General features: G+C 36.7%; 11 protein-coding genes across 11 annotated transcripts; 6 read left to right on the top strand and 5 right to left on the bottom strand. All coding sequences in view use genetic code 12, as the record gives it.

The window, feature by feature from the left end:
* Nucleotides 1–2,564: 2,564 nt before the first annotated feature.
* PVL30_002011 (uncharacterized protein) lies at nt 2,565–4,289 on the top strand (the record flags this gene model as incomplete). The annotated part of the gene is made up of 1 exon (XM_001527157.2): nt 2,565–4,289. One exon carries the CDS (start codon nt 2,565–2,567, stop codon nt 4,287–4,289), a length of 1,725 nt encoding a protein of 574 aa, XP_001527207.2.
* Nucleotides 4,290–4,351: 62 nt separating this feature from the next.
* Nucleotides 4,352–6,280, bottom strand: kri1 (Kinetochore protein Spc24; the record flags this gene model as incomplete). The annotated part of the gene is made up of 1 exon (XM_001527156.2): nt 4,352–6,280. One exon carries the CDS (start codon nt 6,278–6,280, stop codon nt 4,352–4,354), a length of 1,929 nt encoding a protein of 642 aa, XP_001527206.2.
* A 303-nt stretch (nt 6,281–6,583) lies between these two features.
* Nucleotides 6,584–9,625, bottom strand: PVL30_002009 (uncharacterized protein; the record flags this gene model as incomplete). Its single annotated transcript, XM_001527155.2, has 1 exon — nt 6,584–9,625. One exon carries the CDS (start codon nt 9,623–9,625, stop codon nt 6,584–6,586), a length of 3,042 nt encoding a protein of 1,013 aa, XP_001527205.2.
* Nucleotides 9,626–10,129: 504 nt separating this feature from the next.
* MRPL33 (39S ribosomal protein L33, mitochondrial) lies at nt 10,130–10,429 on the top strand (the record flags this gene model as incomplete). The annotated part of the gene is made up of 1 exon (XM_001527154.2): nt 10,130–10,429. One exon carries the CDS (start codon nt 10,130–10,132, stop codon nt 10,427–10,429), a length of 300 nt encoding a protein of 99 aa, XP_001527204.2.
* A 2,401-nt stretch (nt 10,430–12,830) lies between these two features.
* PVL30_002007 (uncharacterized protein) lies at nt 12,831–13,640 on the top strand (the record flags this gene model as incomplete). Its single annotated transcript, XM_001527153.2, has 1 exon — nt 12,831–13,640. The coding sequence occupies one exon, from the start codon at nt 12,831–12,833 to the stop codon at nt 13,638–13,640; it is 810 nt and encodes a 269-aa protein (XP_001527203.2).
* A 132-nt stretch (nt 13,641–13,772) lies between these two features.
* On the bottom strand, nt 13,773–15,335 carry PVL30_002006 (uncharacterized protein; the record flags this gene model as incomplete). Its single annotated transcript, XM_001527152.2, has 1 exon — nt 13,773–15,335. One exon carries the CDS (start codon nt 15,333–15,335, stop codon nt 13,773–13,775), a length of 1,563 nt encoding a protein of 520 aa, XP_001527202.2.
* Nucleotides 15,336–15,880: 545 nt separating this feature from the next.
* On the top strand, nt 15,881–16,951 carry PVL30_002005 (uncharacterized protein; the record flags this gene model as incomplete). Its single annotated transcript, XM_001527151.1, has 1 exon — nt 15,881–16,951. One exon carries the CDS (start codon nt 15,881–15,883, stop codon nt 16,949–16,951), a length of 1,071 nt encoding a protein of 356 aa, XP_001527201.1.
* Nucleotides 16,952–17,190: 239 nt separating this feature from the next.
* SEC13 (GTPase-activating protein S13) lies at nt 17,191–18,099 on the bottom strand (the record flags this gene model as incomplete). The annotated part of the gene is made up of 1 exon (XM_001527150.2): nt 17,191–18,099. The coding sequence occupies one exon, from the start codon at nt 18,097–18,099 to the stop codon at nt 17,191–17,193; it is 909 nt and encodes a 302-aa protein (XP_001527200.2).
* A 421-nt stretch (nt 18,100–18,520) lies between these two features.
* Nucleotides 18,521–19,069, top strand: PVL30_002003 (uncharacterized protein; the record flags this gene model as incomplete). The annotated part of the gene is made up of 1 exon (XM_001527149.1): nt 18,521–19,069. The coding sequence occupies one exon, from the start codon at nt 18,521–18,523 to the stop codon at nt 19,067–19,069; it is 549 nt and encodes a 182-aa protein (XP_001527199.2).
* Nucleotides 19,070–19,587: 518 nt separating this feature from the next.
* On the bottom strand, nt 19,588–22,827 carry PVL30_002002 (uncharacterized protein; the record flags this gene model as incomplete). Its single annotated transcript, XM_001527148.2, has 1 exon — nt 19,588–22,827. The coding sequence occupies one exon, from the start codon at nt 22,825–22,827 to the stop codon at nt 19,588–19,590; it is 3,240 nt and encodes a 1,079-aa protein (XP_001527198.2).
* Nucleotides 22,828–23,422: 595 nt separating this feature from the next.
* On the top strand, nt 23,423–24,706 carry PVL30_002001 (uncharacterized protein; the record flags this gene model as incomplete). Its single annotated transcript, XM_001527147.1, has 1 exon — nt 23,423–24,706. One exon carries the CDS (start codon nt 23,423–23,425, stop codon nt 24,704–24,706), a length of 1,284 nt encoding a protein of 427 aa, XP_001527197.2.
* Nucleotides 24,707–24,787: the final 81 nt, after the last annotated feature.

The following is a 24,787-nucleotide window of genomic DNA, read 5'->3' as shown; positions in this document are numbered from 1 at the left end:
AAAGAAAGATAGAAAGGAAAGAAAGAAAGAAAGAGGAAAACAAAATAGAGTAAAATTATGAGTTTTATTACTTCTGCTTGATTGAATTTTATTCCTCGACAAAAGTGTTGTTCATTGTTGATTTTAGTGATTAGGAAATTATCTGTGATGAGGGTGGAGATATAGTGATAGTTATGAGATTGTGAAATCTGCACAGTACTCAACATTATCGACGGATTTATTGCTCAAGGCAGGCATAGACAAACAGTGCGACGCACACGCACACGCACACGTACGCGCACAGCTACACACTTTTCCTCTTTTTTTTTTTCTCGCTCATAGATATATTTCAGATCACATGATATCGGCTTTAAAAAGTAATGCCACTAAAAGCAAACAGCTAACACAGTAATAGAAGAGGAGATCGGGTTTATCACAAAATAGAAGTCAAATAAAAAATGAGAATGAAGTGGGAGCTACCTACTCATAACCCACACGCACTTGCAAAAGTTTTCTCAACCCCCTTCTTCCATACCCCCCCACCCACCCACCTCCCGACGCAATACTTTCTCTTTTACTCCTTTCTTCCTCTCCACTCAACACTGTATATTTCCCCGGAGTTATGCTGCAAACCAAAACAACAATAACAATATAGTTAGCATATTTGTTACTTGTTATTTTGAATCATGTTTTAAATTTGCCCTGTTTCTCATTTAGTTTCTTATTTTGACCTTCCCTTGCGGTTCACAAATTCTTTCTGTCGCCAACAAACATAGTCAAGTAAAATTTATATCTATGTACAGAGAGAAAAAGAGAAAGTGTATATATATATATATATATATATATGTTTCTTTGTTTGTTTGTTTATTTGTTTGTGTGTCATTATAATCCCATCGTCTCAAGCTTTACAAATCGTCGTCTCTCGGAAAACTGTACTAGCCTGATTATTCTTATTTTGTGGAATGAACTGTGTTCATACATCGTCTTGAAACTTTTTCAAACAGTTTCAGTAGCTATTTGTTTCGTTGCTGTGATTATAGATTACAGTCAAAAAAAAAAATAATCAAAGAACAGCACAGGAAAACACACAAAATGTTATAGTCTCATTTCCGACCCTACCGGCAGTTCTGGTGAACTTACTGCATACGAGACAAGCAACGTAAAACCTTAATTTTTATATGCGCTGCTAAATCCGATGTTTTTTTACCCTAAATATTTTTTTTTCTTAATTGAATTTTCGTTTTTCCTTTTGAAGCAGAAATCTAGAATTACTACCACTCTCAATCAATCTTTTTCCTTACTCTTCTTTGACGAGAAAATAAAATAAAATAAAAAAAATAAAAAATAAAAAAATAAAATGGTTTGTAAGTCTGGTCCCCCCCCCCTGTTTTAAATCCGATATGCAGCTTAGTGAGGGATATGTAGTTGATTTACCCGAGGAAAATAGGTTCTTCCTCGTACTTACACTTCTTCTACTGCTTATACTACTACTGAAAAAATTTCTTACTCCAAACCAACACCTGTTTCAATATCAGACCATTGCACAATAATACTCAAGATCCATAATTGGTTTTGAAATTTGCAAAAAAAAATATGGAGCCGGGGAGAGGGATTGGGAAGAAGAGGGAGAAGTATCGAAATCTCATTTTCATGACTTTTTTTACATGCTATAATGTAAACATTGTTATTCCTTCTCAATATCTCTACCCTATGCCAAATGCACGTGACTTTTGTAAAAAATAAAAAAAAAATGAAAAACAATAAAAGAAGACAATAAAATGTACGCAACCCAATCGCTAACAAAGCAAATTCCAACATCACAGTTTTTCCTTTTAGTTCTTGCACAATTGAATTGGTAAGAAACCCCAGAAGTTAATAAGAGTTCTTCATTTATGGCCAACATGTTTGTGAAATGTGAGTTTTAAAGTAGTGGCTACAACACATCGAAAAGTTCTTGACCAATAACAAACCACTTTTTCCTTTTTCCTTTTTTGTTCTTTTTTTTTTTTTATTTGTTCTGCTTCATACTCATTCATTCCTTTGAGCCAGAGTATACAATGCCTACAAATCTTCTGTTATTTCAGTATCTACTCTATTGTAAACTGTGGCTCCAATATTCATTTTTGTTTATCTTTTTTTTTTCTCCCCTCCGTTTAACTTTACTACTATTGTGTCTACCACCTACCTCACATTTCCTTTACTCTAAATTGGTTAAAAAAAAAATTCCGTTCAAGCTCTAATAATATAATTGCAAAACACGCATCCATTATTCTCCTGTACGAAAAATACCAACATCAATATAATTACGCCAGTTGGATGAAAAATGATGCAATCGATTAACACTGGGTATAAAAAAACTAGCTCAAAAACTTATTTTTTATTTTCGTAATCACCAGTATGAACCATAAAACCCACTATCCATCATTTAGCTTCCATATCCTTTCCCCCCCCCCCCCCCCCTCTCCACCAGTGTCACTATCATTAGCAGACTAACCTTCCCATCAACCTTGTAACATCAAACATATATCAAAATCAAAACGATATTGAAAACAAAAGAAAACAAAAATCAAACAGAAAACAAAAAAATGACAATTGAGAACGACAACAAGAACAAAAGACCCAATTTTTTAATCATCGTGGCTGATGATTTGGGATTCACTGATTTGTCACCGTTTGGTGGAGAAATACATACCCCGAATCTACACAAATTGGCAACGCAAAATGGTGTAAGACTCACAGACTTCCACACAGCTTCAGCCTGTTCGCCCACAAGATCAATGTTGCTTAGTGGTACTGATAATCACATTGCCGGTTTGGGTCAAATGGCTGAATTCGCCGTACGCCATCCCAAAAAATTTAAAGATCAACCTGGGTATGAAGGATATCTAAATGATAAAGTTGTCGCATTGCCCGAGATTTTGCGAGATGATGGCTACCACACATTCATCTCTGGTAAATGGCATTTAGGGTTAAAAAAACCATACTGGCCAAACAAGCGCGGTTTCGAAAAATCATGGGTCTTGTTACCTGGTGCTGGAAACCATTACAAATATATAGTGAGAGATGAAAACGGAGAACAAGCACCTTTTCTTCCCAACTTTTTTGTCGAAGATGATACCGAGTTGACACCAGAAACCGATTTACCAGACGATTATTACTCAACAACTTACTTTACCGACAAGGCTATACAATTCATTGACGAAACACCCAAGGAAAAACCTTTTTTTGGATTTTTAACCTACACTGCACCACATTGGCCCTACCAAGCACCACAAGAAAGAATTGCCAAATACAAGGGTGTCTACGACAATGGACCAGAGACTTTACGCAAAAAGAGATTACAAAGAGCATTGGAATTGGGAATCATTGAGGAAAACATCAAGCCGCATCCTATACACACCATACGTAAAGAATGGAAAGACCTCACGGATGAAGAAAAAGCTATTGAAACAAAAATTGTGCAAACATACGCGGCAATGGTTGAAATACTTGACGAGAATATTGGAAGAATCATTGACCATTTAGAAGCTAAAAAAGAGTTGGACAACACATTCATCTTGTTTATGTCGGATAACGGTGCCGAAGGAATGTTGATGGAAGCATTGCCTTTAACTAATCAAAGAATTACTGGATTCGTTAACAAGTATTATGACAACTCACTCGACAACATAGGCAAGTACAATTCATTCACGTTTTATGGTGACCAATGGGCCCAAGCTGCTACAGCGCCTCACTCGATGTACAAGATGTGGAGTACCGAAGGCGCCATTGTTTGTCCCTTAATTGTTCATTACCCACCACTTCTCAAGCACAATGACCAACAAGGGAAAATATTGAAGGAATTCACTACCGTTATGGATATCTTACCTACAGTGTTGGATCTTGCCGGTATAAAACATCCAGGCTCAGAATACCAGGGCAGGAAAGTTGCGATTCCCAAAGGTAAGTCATGGAAATCATACTTACAAGGGGAAACTCCCTACGTCCACGATGAAAATACGGTTACTGGTTGGGAATTGTTTGGTCAACAAGCAATAAGAAAGGGCCGGTACAAGGCGGTTTTTATCCCTAAACCATTTGGACCTGAAAAATGGCAATTGTTTAATATCATCGAAGATCCAGGTGAAACTCACGACTTGTCTGAGACTTACTCGGATGTCCTACAGGAATTAACCGACCATTGGGCCGTGTATGCAGCAGAAACTGGATTGATTGAATTGGGACCAGATTTCTTTGAAGCTGAAAAAATCACAGGCGATGGTGAAGATAATGAAAGAAATGAAATCAAGTATCGCATATTAAAAGATTAATCTTATTTTTATTTTAACCTAATTATGTTATAAAACAACTTGGTGCCGCTTCTTAAAGTTTTTTATTTGTGACTTTTTTTGCTATTTGTTTTACTCTTGTCTTTACTCTTAGTTTTGCTCTTATGTTTACTTTCAGCTTCGCCAGGAATCCAAATCTCACCGTCCTTTGCTTCTTCTGGAATATGCAAACCTTTAAATGTTTCTTTTCTCCATTCTTGCAAATGTTTCTTCTTTGCATATTTCCTCTTATCCTTCATTCGCAACTCTTTAGGTCTATATGGTGCAAACTTCTTGATTCCGATATAGCTGTTCAACTGGGTATCATCAGCAAGCAAGATATCTCGTGTTGTTAATCCAAATGTTTCAGGAGAAACCTCTCTATACTTGAATTTAACATCAGCCAGTTTATTTCGACTTCTTCCTCTCAGTTGTTCTTGCTGTTGCGCCTCTTCTTCAATCTCCTCTTTTATCTTGAGAGTATTTGCATCGATTATTTCTTGTGCTTTGAGTTTCAATGCTTCTTTCTCCTTCTTGGCCAATTTCTTCTCCTTGAGTTGTTCTTTCTTTGACTTCTTTCTTGGTGGCTCTCCATCCTCAACAAATTCAATTGAATCAAACTGCTCATCTTTACCGTCTCGTTCCCCTCCTTTTTCTACTCCTTGTTTTTCTTCATTGTCGTCTTCTTCTTCTTCTTCTTCATCATCATTATCTGCACCACCTTCTGGTTTAAAGCCGTCCATGATCTCATCATCCCATTGTGGTTTCTCAACTTCGGCTCCATAGTATTGTTCATCAAAAATTTGCGCCATCTTGTTATCCCAATCGGCATCATCAAAATCATCGTTCAACAAAGACTCGCCAAACACACGTTGAATCACTTCATCTGGAACTTCCTCGCCTACTGCTTCTTTAATTTTAGCTAATCTATCAATGACCTTGTTCAATTTCGCAGTCTTTTTCTTCTTCAATAACTCTTCTTTCTTTTCTTCTTCTTTCCTCTTCTCTTCGTGCTCTTTATCTCTGGCTCTCTTTCTCGCATTGGTCTTTGATCGCCTCAATGAAGCTTGGTTTCTCGCGTAAGAAATAATCTCAGTTGAGTTGGGGTCTTCATATCTGAAGTTGTAAGCAGTTTCGAATTGCTCAGCTGCATCATCGAATTCCTCTTCGTCGTCTTTGTCAATTTGGTCCAAGTTCAACACTTTATCACCTTTTGTAGGAATCCATGCTTTCTGGTCAAGAAATGCTGAAAGAAAACCTTGTTGGTCCTTCTCGGGGTCTGGCAATTGCCTTGGTCCCGCAGTAGAAGCAGCTTCGCCACTCTCTTCTAATGATGTTAAAGTTGATGTTTTGTTTGCATCTTTTTTCTTCAAGAACCCGTCATCATCTTCATCATCATCATCGCCGTCATCAGCGCCATCTTCGTTAGCTTCATTGAATGCTGATTTGATATCACTCAACAATTTTTCCCTCTCCTCTTTTTGCTCGGCTGCAAAAGATTTAACTCCATCAACAGTTTCACCCTCGTCGAATTCTTTATAAGACCCATCAAGCAACATCTGACGGTGGTAGTCTTTCAAGTACATTGGCTTTTCCAGAGACTTACCACCAGCTACATTAGCTTTATCGGCAGCGGTCTCTGGATCATCAAAAAACTTGACCGATGGATCCAAGAGCTTTGATGGATTTTTCTTGATGATTTCCATAACTTGATTGATTCCTTGTTCAACATCTTCAGTAATAAGATCTCCATACTCGTCTTCTTCCTCATCCGAAGAAGAAGAAGAAGAGAAATTTTCCAAATTATCGTCTTTAAAATTTTGTTTTTGGGATTCCTGGATGAGCTTTTCTCTTGCTGGGTGGGTGGTGCCACTAGTAGTCAATGCTATGGAATCATTGCTTTTCAATCCTGTGGTAGCCGTCCCTGTGGTTGAAGTTGCAGCTGCCGCTGCAGCTTCCTTTGCCTTCTTTGCTGCTGACTTCTTTCTAGGCATTATTGTTTATAAATATAGCTCTTGTCGTTGTGATTATAATTGGCTGTTGCTGTTGCTGTTGCTGTTACAACTTTGGTTTTGGTTTTGGTTTTGGTCGTAAATATTGCGTGAGAGAGTGAATTAGTGAGAAAGTGAGAGATGATCATCGAGTTGGAGAAGACAAAAAAAAAATGCGCATCAGAAGAATATCCATATAATAGAGTTGCGGCTCAAATTCCAGAATAAATATGACTACCAATTGATACTATACTAATTATCATAGCTGCAAAAAAAAAAAAGAAAAAAAAATCGATTCTCATACAATCACTTGAGTACAGCCTCTGCCAACTCCATGGCCTGGTCATCAATATCGAACCAATCTATTTTTTCGTATGAAGCAAACAAATTATCATCTTCAATTTCATGCACTATATTTAAGTCATTAACAATGTTGAATAAGATGACTTCACCCACAAATACTTTCACTTCATTAAGTGTATGATTCTTCAATATCCAAAGGTATCGATCGTAAACTCGTTGCTTGCACGTTTCAGATTTCAATGCAATGTAATAAAATATCATCAAAACAGTTTTAATACGGTTCATATTTCTTGTGTTGATGTGCATATTATAACATGCGACAAAAATATGTGTAAAGTTTAGATCTTGGGGAAACTGATAATTAGCCTCAAAAAGCTTTAAAATTAGCTGCAATGTACACTGTGCACATTTCAACTCTCGACGATTCATCTTGCGGTTTTTGCGTAAACTCACAAAGCTCAACAAGATGTCGATATCAGAAGTGGTAATTTTATGGCAAAGCATTTCATTGAATCCTTCATTTATAGTTTTGGAGTTCCCTATGGTTGAACCAATAGTGAAAACCACACCACGCCAAAACTCAGTCTTCATTTGTGAATCTGCAATTGAATTGTTGTAATAATCAAACAAGTTTGGCCAAGAAAATGGTTTACCGGCTAAAAGTCTAAATGAAGAGTGCCGGATAGTATCCATAAGTTCCCCGCTAAGTCGAATAAGCTTAAGATCAAGCTCAACGCAATGGAACTTATTGTTCCGCACTAATCGAATCATGGAAGAGCGCACTTTGGAACCAACATCGCCCTGGTCAGTGGTGGTATAGTCATCAAATAGATCAAGTAACTGCTCAATTTGAAAACTAGATGCATAGTTGCCCCCAAGGTTGTCACTCAAGTTATCAATCATATTCGCCCTAATATTCGCATTGAATGTATCAGTATTTCTTAGCTTTTGTACTAATTGTATAAGCTGATCCTGGCTAAAATGCTTGAAATCAAATATTGTTTTCGAAAGCACTGTATTGTGTGGTAAATGATTAACTATTTCGTCTAAAGGAACTGAATCTTGGTTAGCAATGATTGCACGAAACTCCTCAAGTAATTGCTCATTTTTAGTGGCTTGCAAAAGATTATGCCACTCCAGGTAATTCTCAAGTTGTCTGTCCTTGATATAATTCAAATATCCTTTGATGAGTTCAGTGTTGGTATTGTCAAATTCAAAATCTGTAAAAAGTTGGGTTGCTGCTTCACGGAAATCATCGACATCATACAAAATATGCCACTTCTTTGACTTGATAAACATGTTCTTTATCACATCTGGGGTCGGAGGACGGCTGATGTTTAAACGCAAAAACAATTTATCAGGAAGTTGAAGCAGCTTTAGTTGTCGCACTTGTTGTTGTTGAAATTGTTGTTGTTGCTGCTGCTGCTGCTGCAATAATTTATTAAGATACTTACCATCCCCATCTTCCTCACAAATATGCTTTACCAAAGGTTCAATCAAGAAACCCATGTCAATGGCATTGTAATATTCATCAACAAACAGGTAGCATATTTTTTGATTCAAATGAAGATTACCGAGCAGCTCGACAAATTTTAAAATGTATTCTCCTCTCGCAATTGCATTTTCTATGGGAATTATCTGAGGTCCCAATCTTCCCAAGATCTCTTGAATAACAGCCATGCCACATTTTTTTACAATCAACTCATTGTCAAAAATCAAAACAACGAGTAAATCCTCAAATACTTTTGCAACTGTACTCTTTCCGTTTTGCTGTGGAATTTGTCTCAAATTACGCACAATAGCCCAGATCAAAAAACAAGAAGAATCGCGAATTTGGCTTCCAATTACAACTGTACCTCTATTAACTTTGTAAAAGAGAAATCTTCTGGCAATCTCCAAACTCTGGTCAACAAATTTCTCAGGGAGCTTGTTCAGCAAAGCAATATACCCCAAAGTTAACAAAGCTGTGTGAGTTACTGGAAAATTTATCTCCTCATTACTGGCATGCACAGTAATCAAGTCAAAAATAAATTCAATAACCTGACTTTGATAATTGATGGCTTGAAATGATAATTGCGATACAAGTGTGCAAAGTGCCTTGGCCATTCCGTATCTCAAGTTTGTATCAAAGCCCGTAATGGTTCGTTCACTTAACAAGATTTCATTTACAAGAGTATTAATTATGTCTGCCACAGTTCCATACTCAAAACTTTGGATATACCGTTTACCCATTTTGCCCAATATTTTAATCATGTAAAGAGCATTTAAACTTGATATTTCAATCAATAATAAATCATTCAAAATACAATTGTATATGACCTCCATATCAGAATGCTTTAGTTGAGCTCTTTTCAATATTTTATTGAGCACTAAAAGATGGCCCAACTTGACATCTGGATTTAGCGCAGGCCATGTATTTTTGAACGTTTCAACATAAGATTGTAACAAAAATTTGCTATCTGGCCGAGTCAAAAGACGTGATAACAAAATCAGCGAGATCACTTGAACTTTTGAACAGTTAGAATACCTGTGTAAATGTTCCTTGCCGATAGCAAATGCCTTATCTGATAATGAGACGTCTATGCTGGACAATGGAAACGGTACAATTACCATATTACATAGCCACAGTAAACACGCATACTCAATAGCGTCCAGGTCCAGTTTCTGGCATATCTCAATAAGCTTATCAAACAAGTAAACATCTGGTGGGAATTGCAATATAACAGCCTTGACTCCACAAACTTTTGTGAATGAGTAGACAATTGCACCAACATATTCACGCGACAGTTCGTAATCTAAAAATGTTTTCAGTAAAGACGTGATATACTGCTCTAGATGCTTTTCGAGTAGTTGGGGTTGTGGCTCATATTGCCTAATTGTCGCGTCCAATTCAAAAGTTATACTTTGAAGCACAATCTTGAGGTCTTGACTTGAGTGTTTTGAGCTAGGCGCACAAATATCGTGCAACTTCTGAAGCAATTGCTGAATTTTTAATTGTAATTGGCCATCATTCTTGTAAACTTGAACATGTTGTAAATCGTCCATAGCATAATGATAAGGGAGGGGATAGAAATGGACGTGGAAGGTGAAGCGGTGTTTTATATTTAGATTGGCGATGAATTTTGCAGTACTTTAGACATTACAATTTTTATATTTCACATATGTTCGCAGAAGAAGCGAATAGGTAACAAAAATTGATTCGGAGAAACAGAAAAAGAAAAGAAGAAAAAAAAAAAAGAAAAAGAAAACAGCGACATGGGAATGAAAAGGAAATGAAAAATCTGTGAAAGCGTGTGTTGATATTTGGTACTAAACAGCAAAGACAACGCTACGAAATTTAATATATCATAAAAGCCCTAGTTTCAAGTTACTTTTCATTTCATTTTATTTAATCTTATCTACACAGATTTGCTACTTCTTCATTACTAATAAGGATTGGTCAAAAGAAATACATCTTGACCATTTAAGAAGTAAAATAAAACAAAGCAAGAAGAAAAAAAAAAAGGAAAAGGAAAAGAAAAAGAAAAAGATTAACATAGTACCGAGAAAATGTCGTCGCTTAACCCTGCTGCAAAGACGCTATATTACAGGATTACACAACATCGCTCAAGCATAGGTGTGCCCGTGAAAACACGAGCGGTGCTCCAAGCTTTTGGCCTCAAGCGAAGAAATCAGGTGGTGTATGCAAAAGTGTCACCATCATCTGCTAGTTCTTTAACAAAGATCAAGGAATTGGTTAAAGTAGAGCTTTCAGAGGAGAAAAAGACAAAAGAGGAGGTAAATCAAGAAAGGAAGTTTGCTAAAGGATTCGAAGTGATCAAAAATGGGACACTGAAGGTGTACGATTAAGGAGAAGAGAATGCTAAAATGCTAAAATGAATAAATGAAAAAAATGAAAGAATGAAAAATAGACAAATAGAAAAAAGGAAAGAGTCAGGATAGTTGAGAAACCTTTTGACATGTGTATATAATGATCTAATAGATGTGTATTTGCAAATCGAACCTTTGGCGTTTAGGTGGAAACTTTGAACCCCAATTCGAAAAAATTTTTAAAGTATTGGTCATCAACAGTGTAAATATGCTGTAGATATTCTCATTTCTACCCTTCATAATCGAGTTAGAAAGACCCATGAGTATCATGTTGCATACTTTATATGACATTGGCAATTATTACTTTCTGGCTATAATCTTATAGAATCGATTTTTTTTTCTTTTATTCATATAAAAGGCTGTACCATCACCACCGCAGTGATTGGCTAAAATTTTCATTTTTGTCCTGCATATAGTCAGATGACATGTGTTTTGCTTTTCATTTTTCTAAAGCATTTTGGCAGACTTTGGCAGACTTTGAAAAATCCAGATTCTTAAAATTATTAAAGAAAAAATACAAAACACCACTCATTAGTTTACCATTATTACTCAGAAGCCCACACAGACTCGTCTAGTTTTCGAAACAGTAGTTGCCTGTTTCCATTCCAATAATTTCCCCCATCTTTTTCGTCTTTCTTCCTTCCTTTGCTGGTAGCGGTTTCCATCTAGCGGACGCAAGAATCGTATACTACTGGATAATTCTAATTTTCGTTTCTTTCACTGGACTATTCTCGAGCAATAAAAGAGGTCACCAAACACTCCGAACAAATAGATTAATCATTAAATATTTAAATTAAAAAAGTAATGTTTCAGTATATCAAAGCTAGTCAGAGGAATAAGTTTACACAATCGTTGTTCACTTCCACATTTGCCATCTGCTTTATGCTTGTTGGTGCAAACTCAGTATTACCTTGTCCCGTGGATAGTTTGCACGGAAACGATACAAACGAAAAATTTAAGCAACAGGAAGAGATGGTGAAGAAACAGAATAGTGAGAGATTTTGATATTCTCGACACAATGCGTTCATTTCTTCCTCCTACTTCCCCCCCCCCCCCGGCGGAGAGAGAAAAACTGTATTTTCAATTCATTGAAAGCTAAAATATAAATGCTGATAGTCAAAAAGAGGAGGAAACAATCATTCAAATTATTAAATGTATTTGTAAAAAAAAAAGGATGAAAAGTTTAGCAGGCGAAATACATGTTTGATTCCATGAGTTTTGGAGAGGTCCTTGTTCGCTGCTTCTTCCCACTGGTACACATTTTCAATATGGGCGGGCCCATAAATTGTTTGCAGAATGAACGACAGACCAATGATTACTATGTGGTGCTTCCATAATGCGAGCATATAATCAAAACCAGAAACATGATATTTTTTACGACTATCTGCCGAGGAAGTATTAGAATAATTTATGATGGCTGCCGTTTCTTCACGTTATACACAATCTTGTACATATTTATGTATCTATGTATATATATATATATATATATAGCTATATTTGATCTAAAATGTATTGAGCTATTATTCATTATCAATGAACATATGACAATTTAGGCATCATCACAAATATAGCGCATTTGTAAGGTTTATTGAGTGTAGATACAACTTTTATCTTTACCCTTGAAATGCTCTGGGTAACTTGTGTTTCTGATCAAGAGATGAAAGAAGTATGAAAAAGGTATGAAAAAATACAAAATGATTTAAGTCACAGTACAGTGTAATTGATCTTTGGAGTCTGATATACATGAATGACAAACCTTTGGTACAAAATGTTTAAAACCCACTCAGAAACCACCTGAAACCCATTGCTATAGAATTTAAAGTAATGAGGTTTTGTTCGATCTCGTAAATAAAAGGAGTTTATACACGTATGATTTCTCTTGTCTAGTACAGGCGCTGGTAATTTTTAGACCAGAAAGTTCGTTTCAGACAATAAGAAGTAAGCGAGAAATCGTTAACTCCGAAACTCGATACAGATTTGGCAAATAGATAAACAGCATAGCCCAAACCATTCTTCCCCCTCCCCTCCCCCTTCTGAATCTTTCTAACAGGCACCTGATTTCCATGTCCTTCAACTGCCACATTGAAACATCCAATCCAAATTGATTTCTCTTGAACCACATTTTACTCTCCCTCCCTTCCCCCCCCCCCCACACACACACACACACACCTTTTTTCTCCTATCTGTCTCTTTAACATTCTGTATCTTATTCATTTTATTCAAATCACATATTAAATATTGTCATTCACAAGAAAGTAAGAGAAATTTTTATCTTCCTCCAACACCTAAAACACTTTCAGAAACTTAACTAAACTAATCTAAATTAAATAATAATTCAAACCCCATTGTTAGGACCAAAGAAAAAGCTTGAAAATTGAAAATGAGAGACATTACAAACACCCCTCGTCTTAATCAAAGTAATCGAATGCCTAATATCATTGATGATTTCAACCATCTGTCAAAAGAAAATAAACAAAATAAATATACGTTCACCAATCTACCTAAAGCCATCTACACTAATGACACGGTCATTGTGCCTGCTGCCGCCACTGCCGACACTGCCGATGCTAGAGTAGACGAAAACAATGCACTTTCTGGGATCTTGAAAGAGAGCAGAAATGCTCTTGATCAAGTAAAGATACAAATACCATCCTCTTCAATCAGCCTTTCTTCAAATACAAAGAGTATTTTGGACAATGCATTAACGTATAATCTGAAGAACTCAAATCTTGGTGACAAAGAAAACATCATTAATATAACCAGTGATAGAAATAAGAAGCGGATCTTATCCGAAGAAGCAAATGTAGATCCTGTTGATGTGAAGTTACAATCAACTCCACGAAGAAAACAACAGCAACAGTTAAAGGAACAAATACAGCAAAATGACAAACTACCTAGTGGTGAAGAACAATCCACTGATGACTCCGAAGACAAGCTAGCCTGTCATGCCAATAGAATCCTTCAAATGGCTGTTGATTCCACAATGCTAAGTTCTTTCAATTCAACATCACTACCACATATAACCCTTTACTACAGTGATGAGGAGGATGAAGGATATATGCATGAAATTGAAAATGAAAATGACGATAGTATTTGCGGAAAGAACGGTGCTCGACGTAAAAAGAGAGCCGAGGGACTAAAAAGAATTGAAATCAATGAAGATGATTTGAAAGCTGCAATCAGTGGCTAATGTTTACTAGCAAGATTGAATGTGATGACACACATACACACACACACACATATACATACATATATATATATACATATAATCTTAAAATCCGGGTATTACTATGCTACAAAAGGTGGATGATCATTGCAACCATCACAGATGCGTAACTTGATTCCATGCAGCTTTGCAGATTGCAACTACTAGGAATGTTTTTTGATGTGTCCTATTTTTCATCATAAAGTCAAATAAGCAATCCATATAGATATCCTTAGTGATGTTGTTTATATCTAAATTATCAGCAACTGCCAAGTACCTATCTATATCTATTCTTGTTAGCAGTTTTTTGGAATGCTGTGAATTGGAACCACCAAAAAGTATGCTCATGGGTAAGGAAAGATCTTGTGCATTGATGAGCGGTAAATTTGCTTCCAAGTTGTTTTTGACAAACTGATCAATCATTACGATAAGCTTTTGCATATCTTCAAATGATATTTTCTGTTTATTCTGTCGACGTTGCACTTCAAGTCGGTAGCAGTAGCTCTCGATGATACGAACACAAAGATCTTTGTTCATTTTTGTGCCTCCCGTCAACAGTCTATGAAAGAAATGACTCTCGATCAAGTCCATGGTCAGTTCAACGTCCCCGTTTACTGAAAAACATTGTAAGATATCCAAAAGAAACTTGTTACTCATTGAGTTTAAAACAGAATCGTTGGACACTTTCTGGTTCAATATAACATCCTCGGCATGTATCTTGCCTGTTGGGTATTGTCTCATTATATAATCACGATATGCAATTAATACAAGTTTGTAAATGCTATTTCGCAACCCATAATCAAGTATCTTTACCCATGTCATGTCATCTATTGAAGCAATCTTTTTTGCTTTCAATTCGTGTAATACATTTGGTAATATTTCCTGATCTTTCTCTCTTATTAGAATTTCGATAAGTTTGTTTATAGGAAAGTGTTGAACATCAATTCTCTTATCTTTTACCCAGTCCAGTAAGTAATTTATAGCAAGTTCCTTCTGACCCACGTTGACTAGCGAATGTAGATAACTCAGCATATAAGTCAGGATCAAATCTGGGAAATGTTCACTGATTTTAATCCATTGTAAATTGAAATTTGGAATATGAACAATGTTGTCATTAAAACGGAACAAGTATAAATATACCCAATCAACTTGGCTCTGCTCTATATTAAGAGTACAAACTTTCCGATGTCGTATCCACAAGTTATTAGAAACGTGAAAATCATCTTTTCGTGAACTTAAAAGAAACTGGATAAATGGGCAATTATTAAATACTGGAACCTGCATTTTCTCAATCAAATCCAAAAATTCCTTGAGTTCCTTTTTCGATTCGATTTGAAGTAAGGTATTTTGAATGTCATTTATAGAGCTCCTTTGGTTGATTATTTTAGTACTGGAAACTGATGGCTGCTCCGGTGCACCGATGTCTTTTTTTGTTTGCAAAGTCAAGTCTTGTTGATTATCTCGTCGTAATCGTGGATTTGTTGTTTTGATAGCACTCAAAAAACTATCCCATTTGGATTCTTCTGATGGCACAGGTCCTCTTTCTTCAAACTTTGTCACGACATCAGAAACGCTCTTGAAATTTTGCTTGTCAACTATTGATAAAAATCTCACAGGTCGACAATGCGCATTTGAATGGAGCGGTAGACATGACCTTAGTCTTCCGCTTGCTTTAAACATGTACGTTTGTTAGAATTATTGTTTTTTGAAAGACTCGTAGTTCACTTGCAAATCCCTTCCTACCCTCCCCTCCTCTCCCCTCCCCTCAACATATTTATTTTTCAGGTGTGTGCACCTCCGCGCAAGTCTATAGACATTTCGATGAGAAATTGTAAAATTACACTCTTCTTTTGACTAACCTACGAAATCTTTTAAATTTTAGTTAAACTCCGATTACATTTTAACAAATTACCTCGAGAAAGACCGATTTAAAAGTTTTAGTGCAAGTATCGGATATTTTACAAGTAACTGGAACCATACATCTTTATTTCCCTACCTTGTCTCGTGTATACTAGTCAATATTATTTCTACTGTAATTTTTTCTTTGCTTTATCCATGATTTTTTTTTTTTAATTCATCTTTATTTTTCTCTTTTCATTTTTTTTGACTTTTCTTGCTTTTATGGTTCTAAGTTTTTAGTTTCGAATTTTTAGTTTTCATCTTCATTCACCATTTGAATACAACCAAATTAAAAAAAAAAAAAAAAAGAGACTTTTATTCTACAAATGAGTTTCAATATTATTCGTGAGCTTGCGACAGCTGCGAAAGGTGTTCCCAAGCCTCAATTCAATGTCTTTGACAGATCTGCGAAACTAGTACATAGATCCAAATATGCAAAGCTTGACCCTTTAATCTCGCGAAAGAAAGATTACTTGAGAGATGAAGTTGCTACAAAGACAATAGAGAGATTGGCATTTATCACACGTCCATTTGACAAAGTGCTCGACTTTGGTAGTCATGGAGGCAATTTTTTGCAAAACTTGTGTACTAAAAGCCACCTTCCACCAGAACTTGCTTCTGACGAAGTAGAGCAGAAATTAGTTGAGCAATTGAATAAGGACAAGACCCTAGTGAGGGAAAAGATCAAAGAGCTTGTATTGTTTGACTCGTCGAAAAACTTATTGGATAGGGACGAAAATATTAAACTTGATTACGAATTTCCTGGCAAAGTCACCCGAATTGAAGGCGATGAGGAAAAATTTGATCATAGCATACTTTCCGAATCAAATCAGTTTGATGTGGTTCTTTCAAACTTGAGCTTGCATTGGATCAATGATTTACCACAAACACTTGCAAATATAAATCGAATACTTAAACCTGATGGCTTGTTTATGGGGACACTTTTTGGAGGCGATACGTTGTATGAACTTCGTACCTCCTTGCAACTAGCTGAATTGGAAAGGAAAGGTGGAATGTCTCCCAGAGTATCTCCTCTTGTGCATCTCAATGATGTTGGTGGGTTATTGAACAAAGCAGGCTTTTCGATGCTTACCATTGACGCAGAGGACATTGTAGTTGGTGGGTTCCCTGATATTCTTGCTGTTTGTGAAGATTTGCAAATAATGGGGGAGCAAAATGCCGTGTTATCAAGAGCCAATATTTTACCTAGAGACGTGCTATTAGCGGCAAATGAAATTTACAAAACTTTGCACGGCGAAGCTCAACCAGACGGAAACGTCTTGCTACCTGCAACATTCAATGTCATATTCATGATTGGTTGGAAGAAAAGTGCATCGCAACCACAACCTTTGCAGAGGGGATCTGGCCAAGTTAACTTGAAAGATGTTTTACAGTAACCATAAGATGGGTGCCAAACGTATGTTCAATTATGTTTCTGTTTTGTGTTTTTGTTTTTTTTCTTTTTTTAATTTTTTGATTTTTTCTTTTTTACTACATGATTACCCATCTCTGGATCAATTCAATTGTTTAAAGCTCTTAAATTAAGTGAATAGAATGTTTTATTGATTGATTGATTTATTTGATTTATTCTTTTATTTCTGAGTACACAATGAAATTGAAATTGAAATTGCTATTACTATTGCTCTACTTCTCCAGCCGATTCCCATTTTCCTTGCAAATTCTCCTTCCATAAAGTAACCTTATTATCGCCACCTGAAACAGCCAAAATGTTTCCACTCAAAGACCACGAACATCTCCAGCATACATCAGGAAATTTTTCCTCAGTCAATGGCTGACTTTGCCATTTACCGTCTTTATCTTGGGTCCAGATCAAAACGGTGCAATCCTGTGATGCTGTAGCGATATACGGACGCACGAGGTTGGATGGCGACCATGCAACGTCTCGCACCCAATCGGTATGGCCCTCCAACTTAGCCTCTTCGGCGTATGTTTCCAGAGCTGTATCATATTTCCAAATCTTCACCAAATTGTCGGAACCACATGTGACAAACCTGCGGTGTTGTTTCAATGTATTTGCATCTTTCGACGAGGTTGATGATGCAGCTGTAAATGGAGCCCATGAAGCAGAATTTACACCAATGGCGTGTGCGTCAAAGATCACATGTGAGGTTGTACCATCGTCGTTGAAATCCACTACTGAAACTTTACCGTCAGATGAAGTACATAATAGCACCGCTCCCAATTCGTGTGGAGCCCAACTCACTGAGTTAACACTAGCTTGATGAATTGTGTGCTCAGCGATAATCGACCATTGTTGTGTATCTTGTTGCTCTTTCCAAATCAAGACTTTTCCATCATAGGAGCAAGAGGCCAAGATGGAGCCAAACTTTGGGTGTGCCCATGCCACTTGCCAAATTGGTCCTTCGTGGCCAGTCAATGTAGCAGTTAACTTGTAATTTTCCGTGCCTTCAATGTCGTAGATTTTGATGGTTTTGTCTGATGAACATGTTGCTAATCGTTTACCATAATAGTCTAGCACGGCATCGTGAATAAGGTCCTCGTGTGCGTTTCCAATTGTTACCATGGTTAATGTAAAAAAGTATGTGGATGTTGGAACGAAGCTTCAAGTATGTATGTGTGCTCTTGTGCAGTTAAAGTCTAATTGTGAAAGATTGAAAGATGGGAGTGAATCTGGTGAAGCTGCTAAATTGTCAAGACAAATTCAGGCCAATGTTTTATTTTCCGAATCTCGTGAAATCGAGAATGAGAGCCAGAGTGAGCGTGAGCGTAGAAGTGGAAGTGGAAGTGGAAGTAAGAGTTTTAAGTTTGTGTGTGTGTGTGTGTGACTGTGCGGACGTGTTCAACTGCGGCAGAGAGAAAAAAAAAATAATAATAATAAAAAATAAATTTGAAATAAATTTAAATAGGGCTACACTAAATCAAATGTCATTTTCAAGAGTATTGGCTTCCTTTACACTCGCCGCGTCCTTTATGAGCAACTGAGTATGAAAGATTGCGATTATGACGAACTTTCTGCAATAACATCTCTAGTCACGTCTTTGAGCCAGCAGATTGGAAATTCTTCCGAAACGTTAAACGATATCGATGACACTTTAAAGAAACTAGTTCCACCAGATGTCTATGCGTTACTCGTCAACCGAGATCTGAGTAACCGCGAAACAAAATCAGATAAGCTCGGGGAAGAAGAAGAAGAAGAAGAAAGAAATAGTCAGGATCAGGATCAGGTATCAAAAGAAAAGAGTCAAAGAGGTATACTAAATGTTAGTGAGCACGAACAAAGAATCCGGGATCTTCAGCGCCAAAGATTATCACTTATCATGGAATTGCAAAAGCAAGACTTCATCACTGCCAAGTTAGAAAATATAATCGAGCAGTATGGCGAAATATTTGACACCCTTAAAGACTTTTTGAAGTCACATGATAAGTTGCAAGAGGAAGAAAGGCTGGAAGCAAAAGAAAGTTTGGAAAAATACCTCCTGCAATGCATTTTCCCCACACTTCAAAAATTACAACGAGACAAAGAAGGTTCTTAAAGAATGATGTCGATGTCTAAAGATATATTTCAAAAATGATTTTGCGGACCTTAGATTTTTGGTCATGAGAGAAAAATTTCTATTTGTATAACAACATGATATAAATGCTTTTTTCATTCAAAACTAGATAACATTTGATGAAAGCCAGATATGAGTATACAAAGTTTACTTTAAGCTTTCCCTTACCCTACACCCCCTCCCTCTTCATCCCCTTTTCACCTATCCAGTCCAATGTCGATCAATCTTTCTGGATTTTACAAAATTTTGAGGACTCCATTGACTAATGTAGTCGCCCGCAAAGAAAAAGTAAAGCTGAATTAGAAAAAATAAAAAGAAAAAACAAAAAATTAAAAATTAAAAAATTGAAAATTAAAAAATAAAAAGAATGATACAGCTACGATAGAATCATAAGGGGTCGGGAGTCATGAAATCTTATTAGCTAGCGCCAGCGCTCTTTTTTAATTTCAAACCTATATTTTTGCCTAAATTTTTGCCTTCGTTTTGTTCTTGCTGTTTGACTACTTTTCGTTCATATCGGATATAGCAACACTATCGGAAGATGGACGACGGCCGAGGTATGAATAAGTCCTATTTATAAACTTTTTCGATGGATCAACTCTAGCCCAGCTGTTTCTTATCCTTGCAAGGTTCATGTGTGTTTTTTCAAATTTAACAAACAGGAGTATACAAATAAATATGTCGTAAATTAATACAACAATATACCTAATGGGACTCATTCTTTCGTCATCGCTGTCAAAATCAGCATAGTTTGCGTCACCTGTTAGTTTAAATGCAATTTGTCTGCGTTCCTCTATGTTAGGATAAACTTCTTTAAAATCTCTAGATTTCAAAACCTGGTCTACAATATTGAGAATCTTTTTCTGGCAATCTTCTTTCAACTTCATTTCGTACACTTTGAAATTGTCTTCCGTTTCTCTCAATTTCTTTGACACAATTCTGGCTTCATAAGATAAGCGGTCCACATTGTTAGACAATGTATTCAAGTTATACTCGAGGTTATCCGCTAAACCTTCTTCCATAACCCTACGCTTATTGTTTAGAAGATGACCTTTCATATTTTTGACTTTCATAAGATCAACATTCAACAATTGAAACAACTTGGCTAGTGCAACATTAGAAAGCTCTTCTTTGTTGTCGTTTAAAAAATAGTGGTTTCTTAAATTTTCATACTTCATCAACTTGTTTATATTGGCCAAATATGTATTTACAAATTTGGAAATCGTGACAAGTGTTGTTTGTTCAGTGGTTGTAGCATGAGTAGCAGCCATAGCGGTGTCAGTAGTACCAAATCCTGAACTTGATATTTGCGATATTTGAGACGTGCTAAAGCTTTTTTTCATTGCTTTATCCCTCGAAGCGGAGACTTTAGCAGGGTTGACCTTGGTCTCATTCTTAAATTGGATAGAAGTATTGAGACTAATTTCATTCTTATTCAATAGAAGTGGCCATGAGTTACGTCTATTCAAGTCGCGGATAAACTGAGTTGAGGGTGTATCAGGAATTTGTTTTTGTTTAACACGATGGGAATCTATTGACTTTCTGCTTGCGTCAGAGCCAGTATTTTCTGTAAAATGATCGCCGAGCCGCAAGAATGAATCAACCATGGATGAGCTTTGCATAGATCTTTTTGCATCAAATTTGGATACTTCCAAATGGGAAGATGAAGGGTTTATTTCATTCACACCTTTCTTACTTGGGAGTCCAAATTTTTTTGAAAATCCCAAAGAATACTTTGAATTGTCTGGATTTAATTGGGTATTATTATTCTGGATAATCTTATCTCTTAAACTTTCAAAACTGTACAAGTAAGACTGTCCATCATTGGAATGCTTGCCATTTCTCGCATTTGTTGTTGGTGTTGTTGTTGCTGCTGTTCCGGTTCCTGTTCCTGCAGTTGTTGCTGCGGCTGTGGCTGTTGATGTTGATGTAGTCGGTGCTGCTGTTGATGTTGTTGCTGCCGATGTTGCTGCTGCTACGGCTGCTGCTGATGTAGAAGTTGATGTTGAAGGTGCTGATGTTAACAAATCATTAACTTTATGATGACGACCACCACGGAAATCTGCATCGTGCATCAAAAATGCACCGCCGGAATTGATACCATGGAAGAGTCTAATTAGGGTCCTTCCCGCTAGGTTATTTTGCACCAAGTTGCCTAATTCAAGAGTTTCGACGTCCAATGGGCTAGCAGTGTCTGCCAATTTTGCAATTCTATTCCTTATTCTACCTCCAGTAACTTTCGAGCTTGAGCCTGAATCATCGTTATCACGAGTGCTTGCAGCAGCACTAATATGGTCCTGTACTGTATTCTTCATCACGTTGGCCATCTTCTTCAATTCCCTTTTCCCATACAGACGCTTGGACATTGTTGGAGTATTGAAGCTCGTTCTAGATCCCAATTCGTTTGATGATGGCGTTATCATTGGATTAGCCATGAAATCGTACTCGCTCTGAGTCCCAATTTCCTCTGGGCCATAAGGTGAGCTATAAAAATAGTTTGAGCCCTTTTCTGGCATAAGCTTCAGGTTTGTTGTGGTGAAAAGCTTGTTCAAAGTCTGCATATCCAACTTCCGTGATTTTTCAATCTTATATTGTCTTTGAAACATACCGATTGCCAACATAAATGCTTCGAAATCAAAAGGATCCTTTGGCACGTCAGAGACACCGAGAATAATCAATCGTAGTCTGATACTTAAAAGTAAACTAATAATGGCAGCAACAGTTTTTGGAGGTAAAATCCCGTTCAGGGAATCAGGTTTAGTATTAAAGTGTGGAAGACCAATTAAGTTCCACCAATTGGTGATTGCTTCCTCGGTTTTGATGCATAATAGTCCAGTGCAATATCTACCATCCAATAGGTCAAAGTAGAATAAACATGTTTGAATAATGTTAACTAACTCTCTCACGGCAAACTTGACTGGGATTTTAACATTGTAAACAACATACATTTGGCGGAATTTCCCCTCGCTGGCATCTGTAATTTTCTCCGTCGTCAATGACATTGACCGACCGGTGCAATGGAGTTTTTTTAAATCATAGTTGATCATGAATGGTGCTTCAAGTTTACGAACATCACCATCGGGAACTGGAATAAGGTTCAAATTTGAAGGAAGCGATGCCAAGTTTGTTACAAAGCATACCTCATTTGCAAGCTCCAGTGTTGCCTTTTCCCTTTTCAACAGCGGAGGCTTGTTGGTTAATTTTGAAACAATCAACAATTCGTTGGTACTGTTTGCTCGACTCTCCGTTGCTACACTGGGTCTTTCACGATCAACTTTGTCCACCGTTTTCATTTTCGAATGGTTCTGAATAATCTCATTGAGATACTCTTGAAACCGGATTGGATAGTATTTCGTTGGCTTTTTTATCACAGTAAACCTAATGGCTGAAATTTTGGACAGCTCATTACCTGTGAATGTGGTGACGGCTGTTCCTATATTTCGATTTATCACCCATTGCTCTACTAGATATAGCTCAAACCCGTTTACCTCGGTTTCTTCTTGCAAATAAAACTCGTTAGATGTAACAAAGTCCTTTTGGAAATACTTGACGGCATTAAAATCTGGAACAATATACGTTATAAAATCATCGGGGTTGGTAAAAGTATTACTATTCAGGCTTGATGTTGTGTTGGTACTAGCTGTAGTTGCTAGTGAATTCTTCTTTGCTTGTGAATCATAGAAGCTGTGCCGGTTGTATGCTTCTGGTTCTCGTGGTGTATAGTTATATGGACTTAGCATCACCTTGATCGGGTACGGCAATCACGTTGATTCAATGAGTTCCTGTTTTCTTTTTTTCTTTTTTCTTTTTTTTCTTTTGGTTGTTTTGTTTTCTTTTGTTTGTTTTGTTTTGTTTTGTTTTGTTTTTTATTTTGGCTTGCAGCCCATAAGTTGCCAGTTTTCCATAATTCAATTTGAATACTAATAGGTGCTAGTTGATTTAGGATATAGTATTTTTCTTCAGCGCAATAATTCCCAATAGAGTAATCTTACTAAAACTATGTCACGAAATAAACAAACCTATTTCCATTTTAGAGAAATTATGAGACACAAAAATTGAAAAATTACGATAATATTGCTTCTTCGGCATCTTCTTCTTCTTCAACTTCTTTGCTGGATACATAAAGTGGGGAATTGAAAAGAGATTAAATAATCGCCAATTTGTATATTTAACGTTCTTTTCTTCTTACTCCTTTTTCTTTTCCCTTTTGATATTTCTTTTCTTATTTTCGTACTTACCCTATTTTCCGCCCTCCCACACACACACTCACTCACTCACTCACTCACTCACCCTGCCTCTTATTCTAATCGTCTGTCCATCTACTGCGCTTGATCAATGTGGGTTCAGAACTTCTTTTTTGTTGCCGGCATCCTTTGCCAAATATGTCAAGGTAGACAATTCCACTTGGACGTTGCTCAAAATGTTGCATGTCTCGATATCAAAGCTCCGACCACAATTGATATTACACGAACTATGGGTCAGGACCCATTGCCCCTCTTGGTGTTTGATTATAGGCACAGAACGATGTTCAAAAACTTGCCAAATTTTGACTTTTTAACCACTGATGGGAAATTAGAAGAATACTATGAGTATGGACAATTTACACTTTCCAAAACTGATACTGTTTATACTTACAACGATATTTTAGAGGATAAGCCTTTATCTTTTGATATAGACTCAAATGGTGTATGGTGCGTTTATGCTCCCAAGATTGGCTCTTATGAGTACAAGGTGAGCGTTGATGAAGGTCCTGGATATTATGAGAAATACGACGATATATGGTACTGTATCGTCAACATTGTGAGTGCGATAATTGTGATACAGTTATTTTTTTACCGAAACTGTCCTATCATCTTTAGAAGCATATCTATTTTTCAATTAATCAAGATCGGCATTTTCTTAGCAACGGCGGTATTGGCTTTGCTCAATGTGCGAGTCATAAGCTATGCCGAGAATATTGTGGTTGCCCTTGACGAAATTGTAACGTTGTTGTTTTTAATGGGTTATGGGCTTACCTACTCTAAGTATGGAGACGAAAATGTCAACAAGATTTTACTAATCGTTATATTGACTGTCTTGCCAACGTTTGCTTCGAGATACTTTGACTTGAAAACCGATGATCATTTCTTGCAAATCAATAATACAGGCTATACTGTGGTTCAAGGAGTACTAGGTGCGGCCAACTATGATGGATTAAGCTCGGTAGAACGACTTGCAAGAGAATATAGAATCAATCATTATAGTGGACCAGTAGCATTACTTGTTGCATTTGCAAACTTGGCCAAAATAAGTGTCTACGTCTACGCCATTCGCCGCACTTTGAAAAATTTGACAACCGTGAATCCAATAGCGAAACCTTATTACAAATGGACTATTGCTTTATGGCTATTTTCGTGGCTGTTGGTATGTGCAGCTTGTGCTCCAGACTTGAATTATTCTTATTTCAATATCGTTGACTATCGAAAAGTGTTGAGACGATTTTTGCTAGAAAGTTTGCGCAACAAGTACATTTCATTTTTGTGGGATGAATCACACTGGATTGTGTTCAGACTCATTTGGTTTTACAAGAAAGGTCTCTTGGTGGACAATAGCCACGTAGTGGAAAAGAAGGTACAGTAGCAATATCGTATATATGTATATATGTATATATATATATGTGTGTATGTGTGTGGTGCATTATGCATGAATGAACAGTATATA

Source organism: Lodderomyces elongisporus, chromosome 2 (assembly GCF_030384665.1).
Source record: "Lodderomyces elongisporus chromosome 2, complete sequence".
Lineage (NCBI taxonomy): Eukaryota > Fungi > Ascomycota > Pichiomycetes > Serinales > Debaryomycetaceae > Lodderomyces > Lodderomyces elongisporus.
Note: the sequence above shows the minus strand (reverse complement) of the source record. Positions and strands in the feature narration are given on the sequence as shown.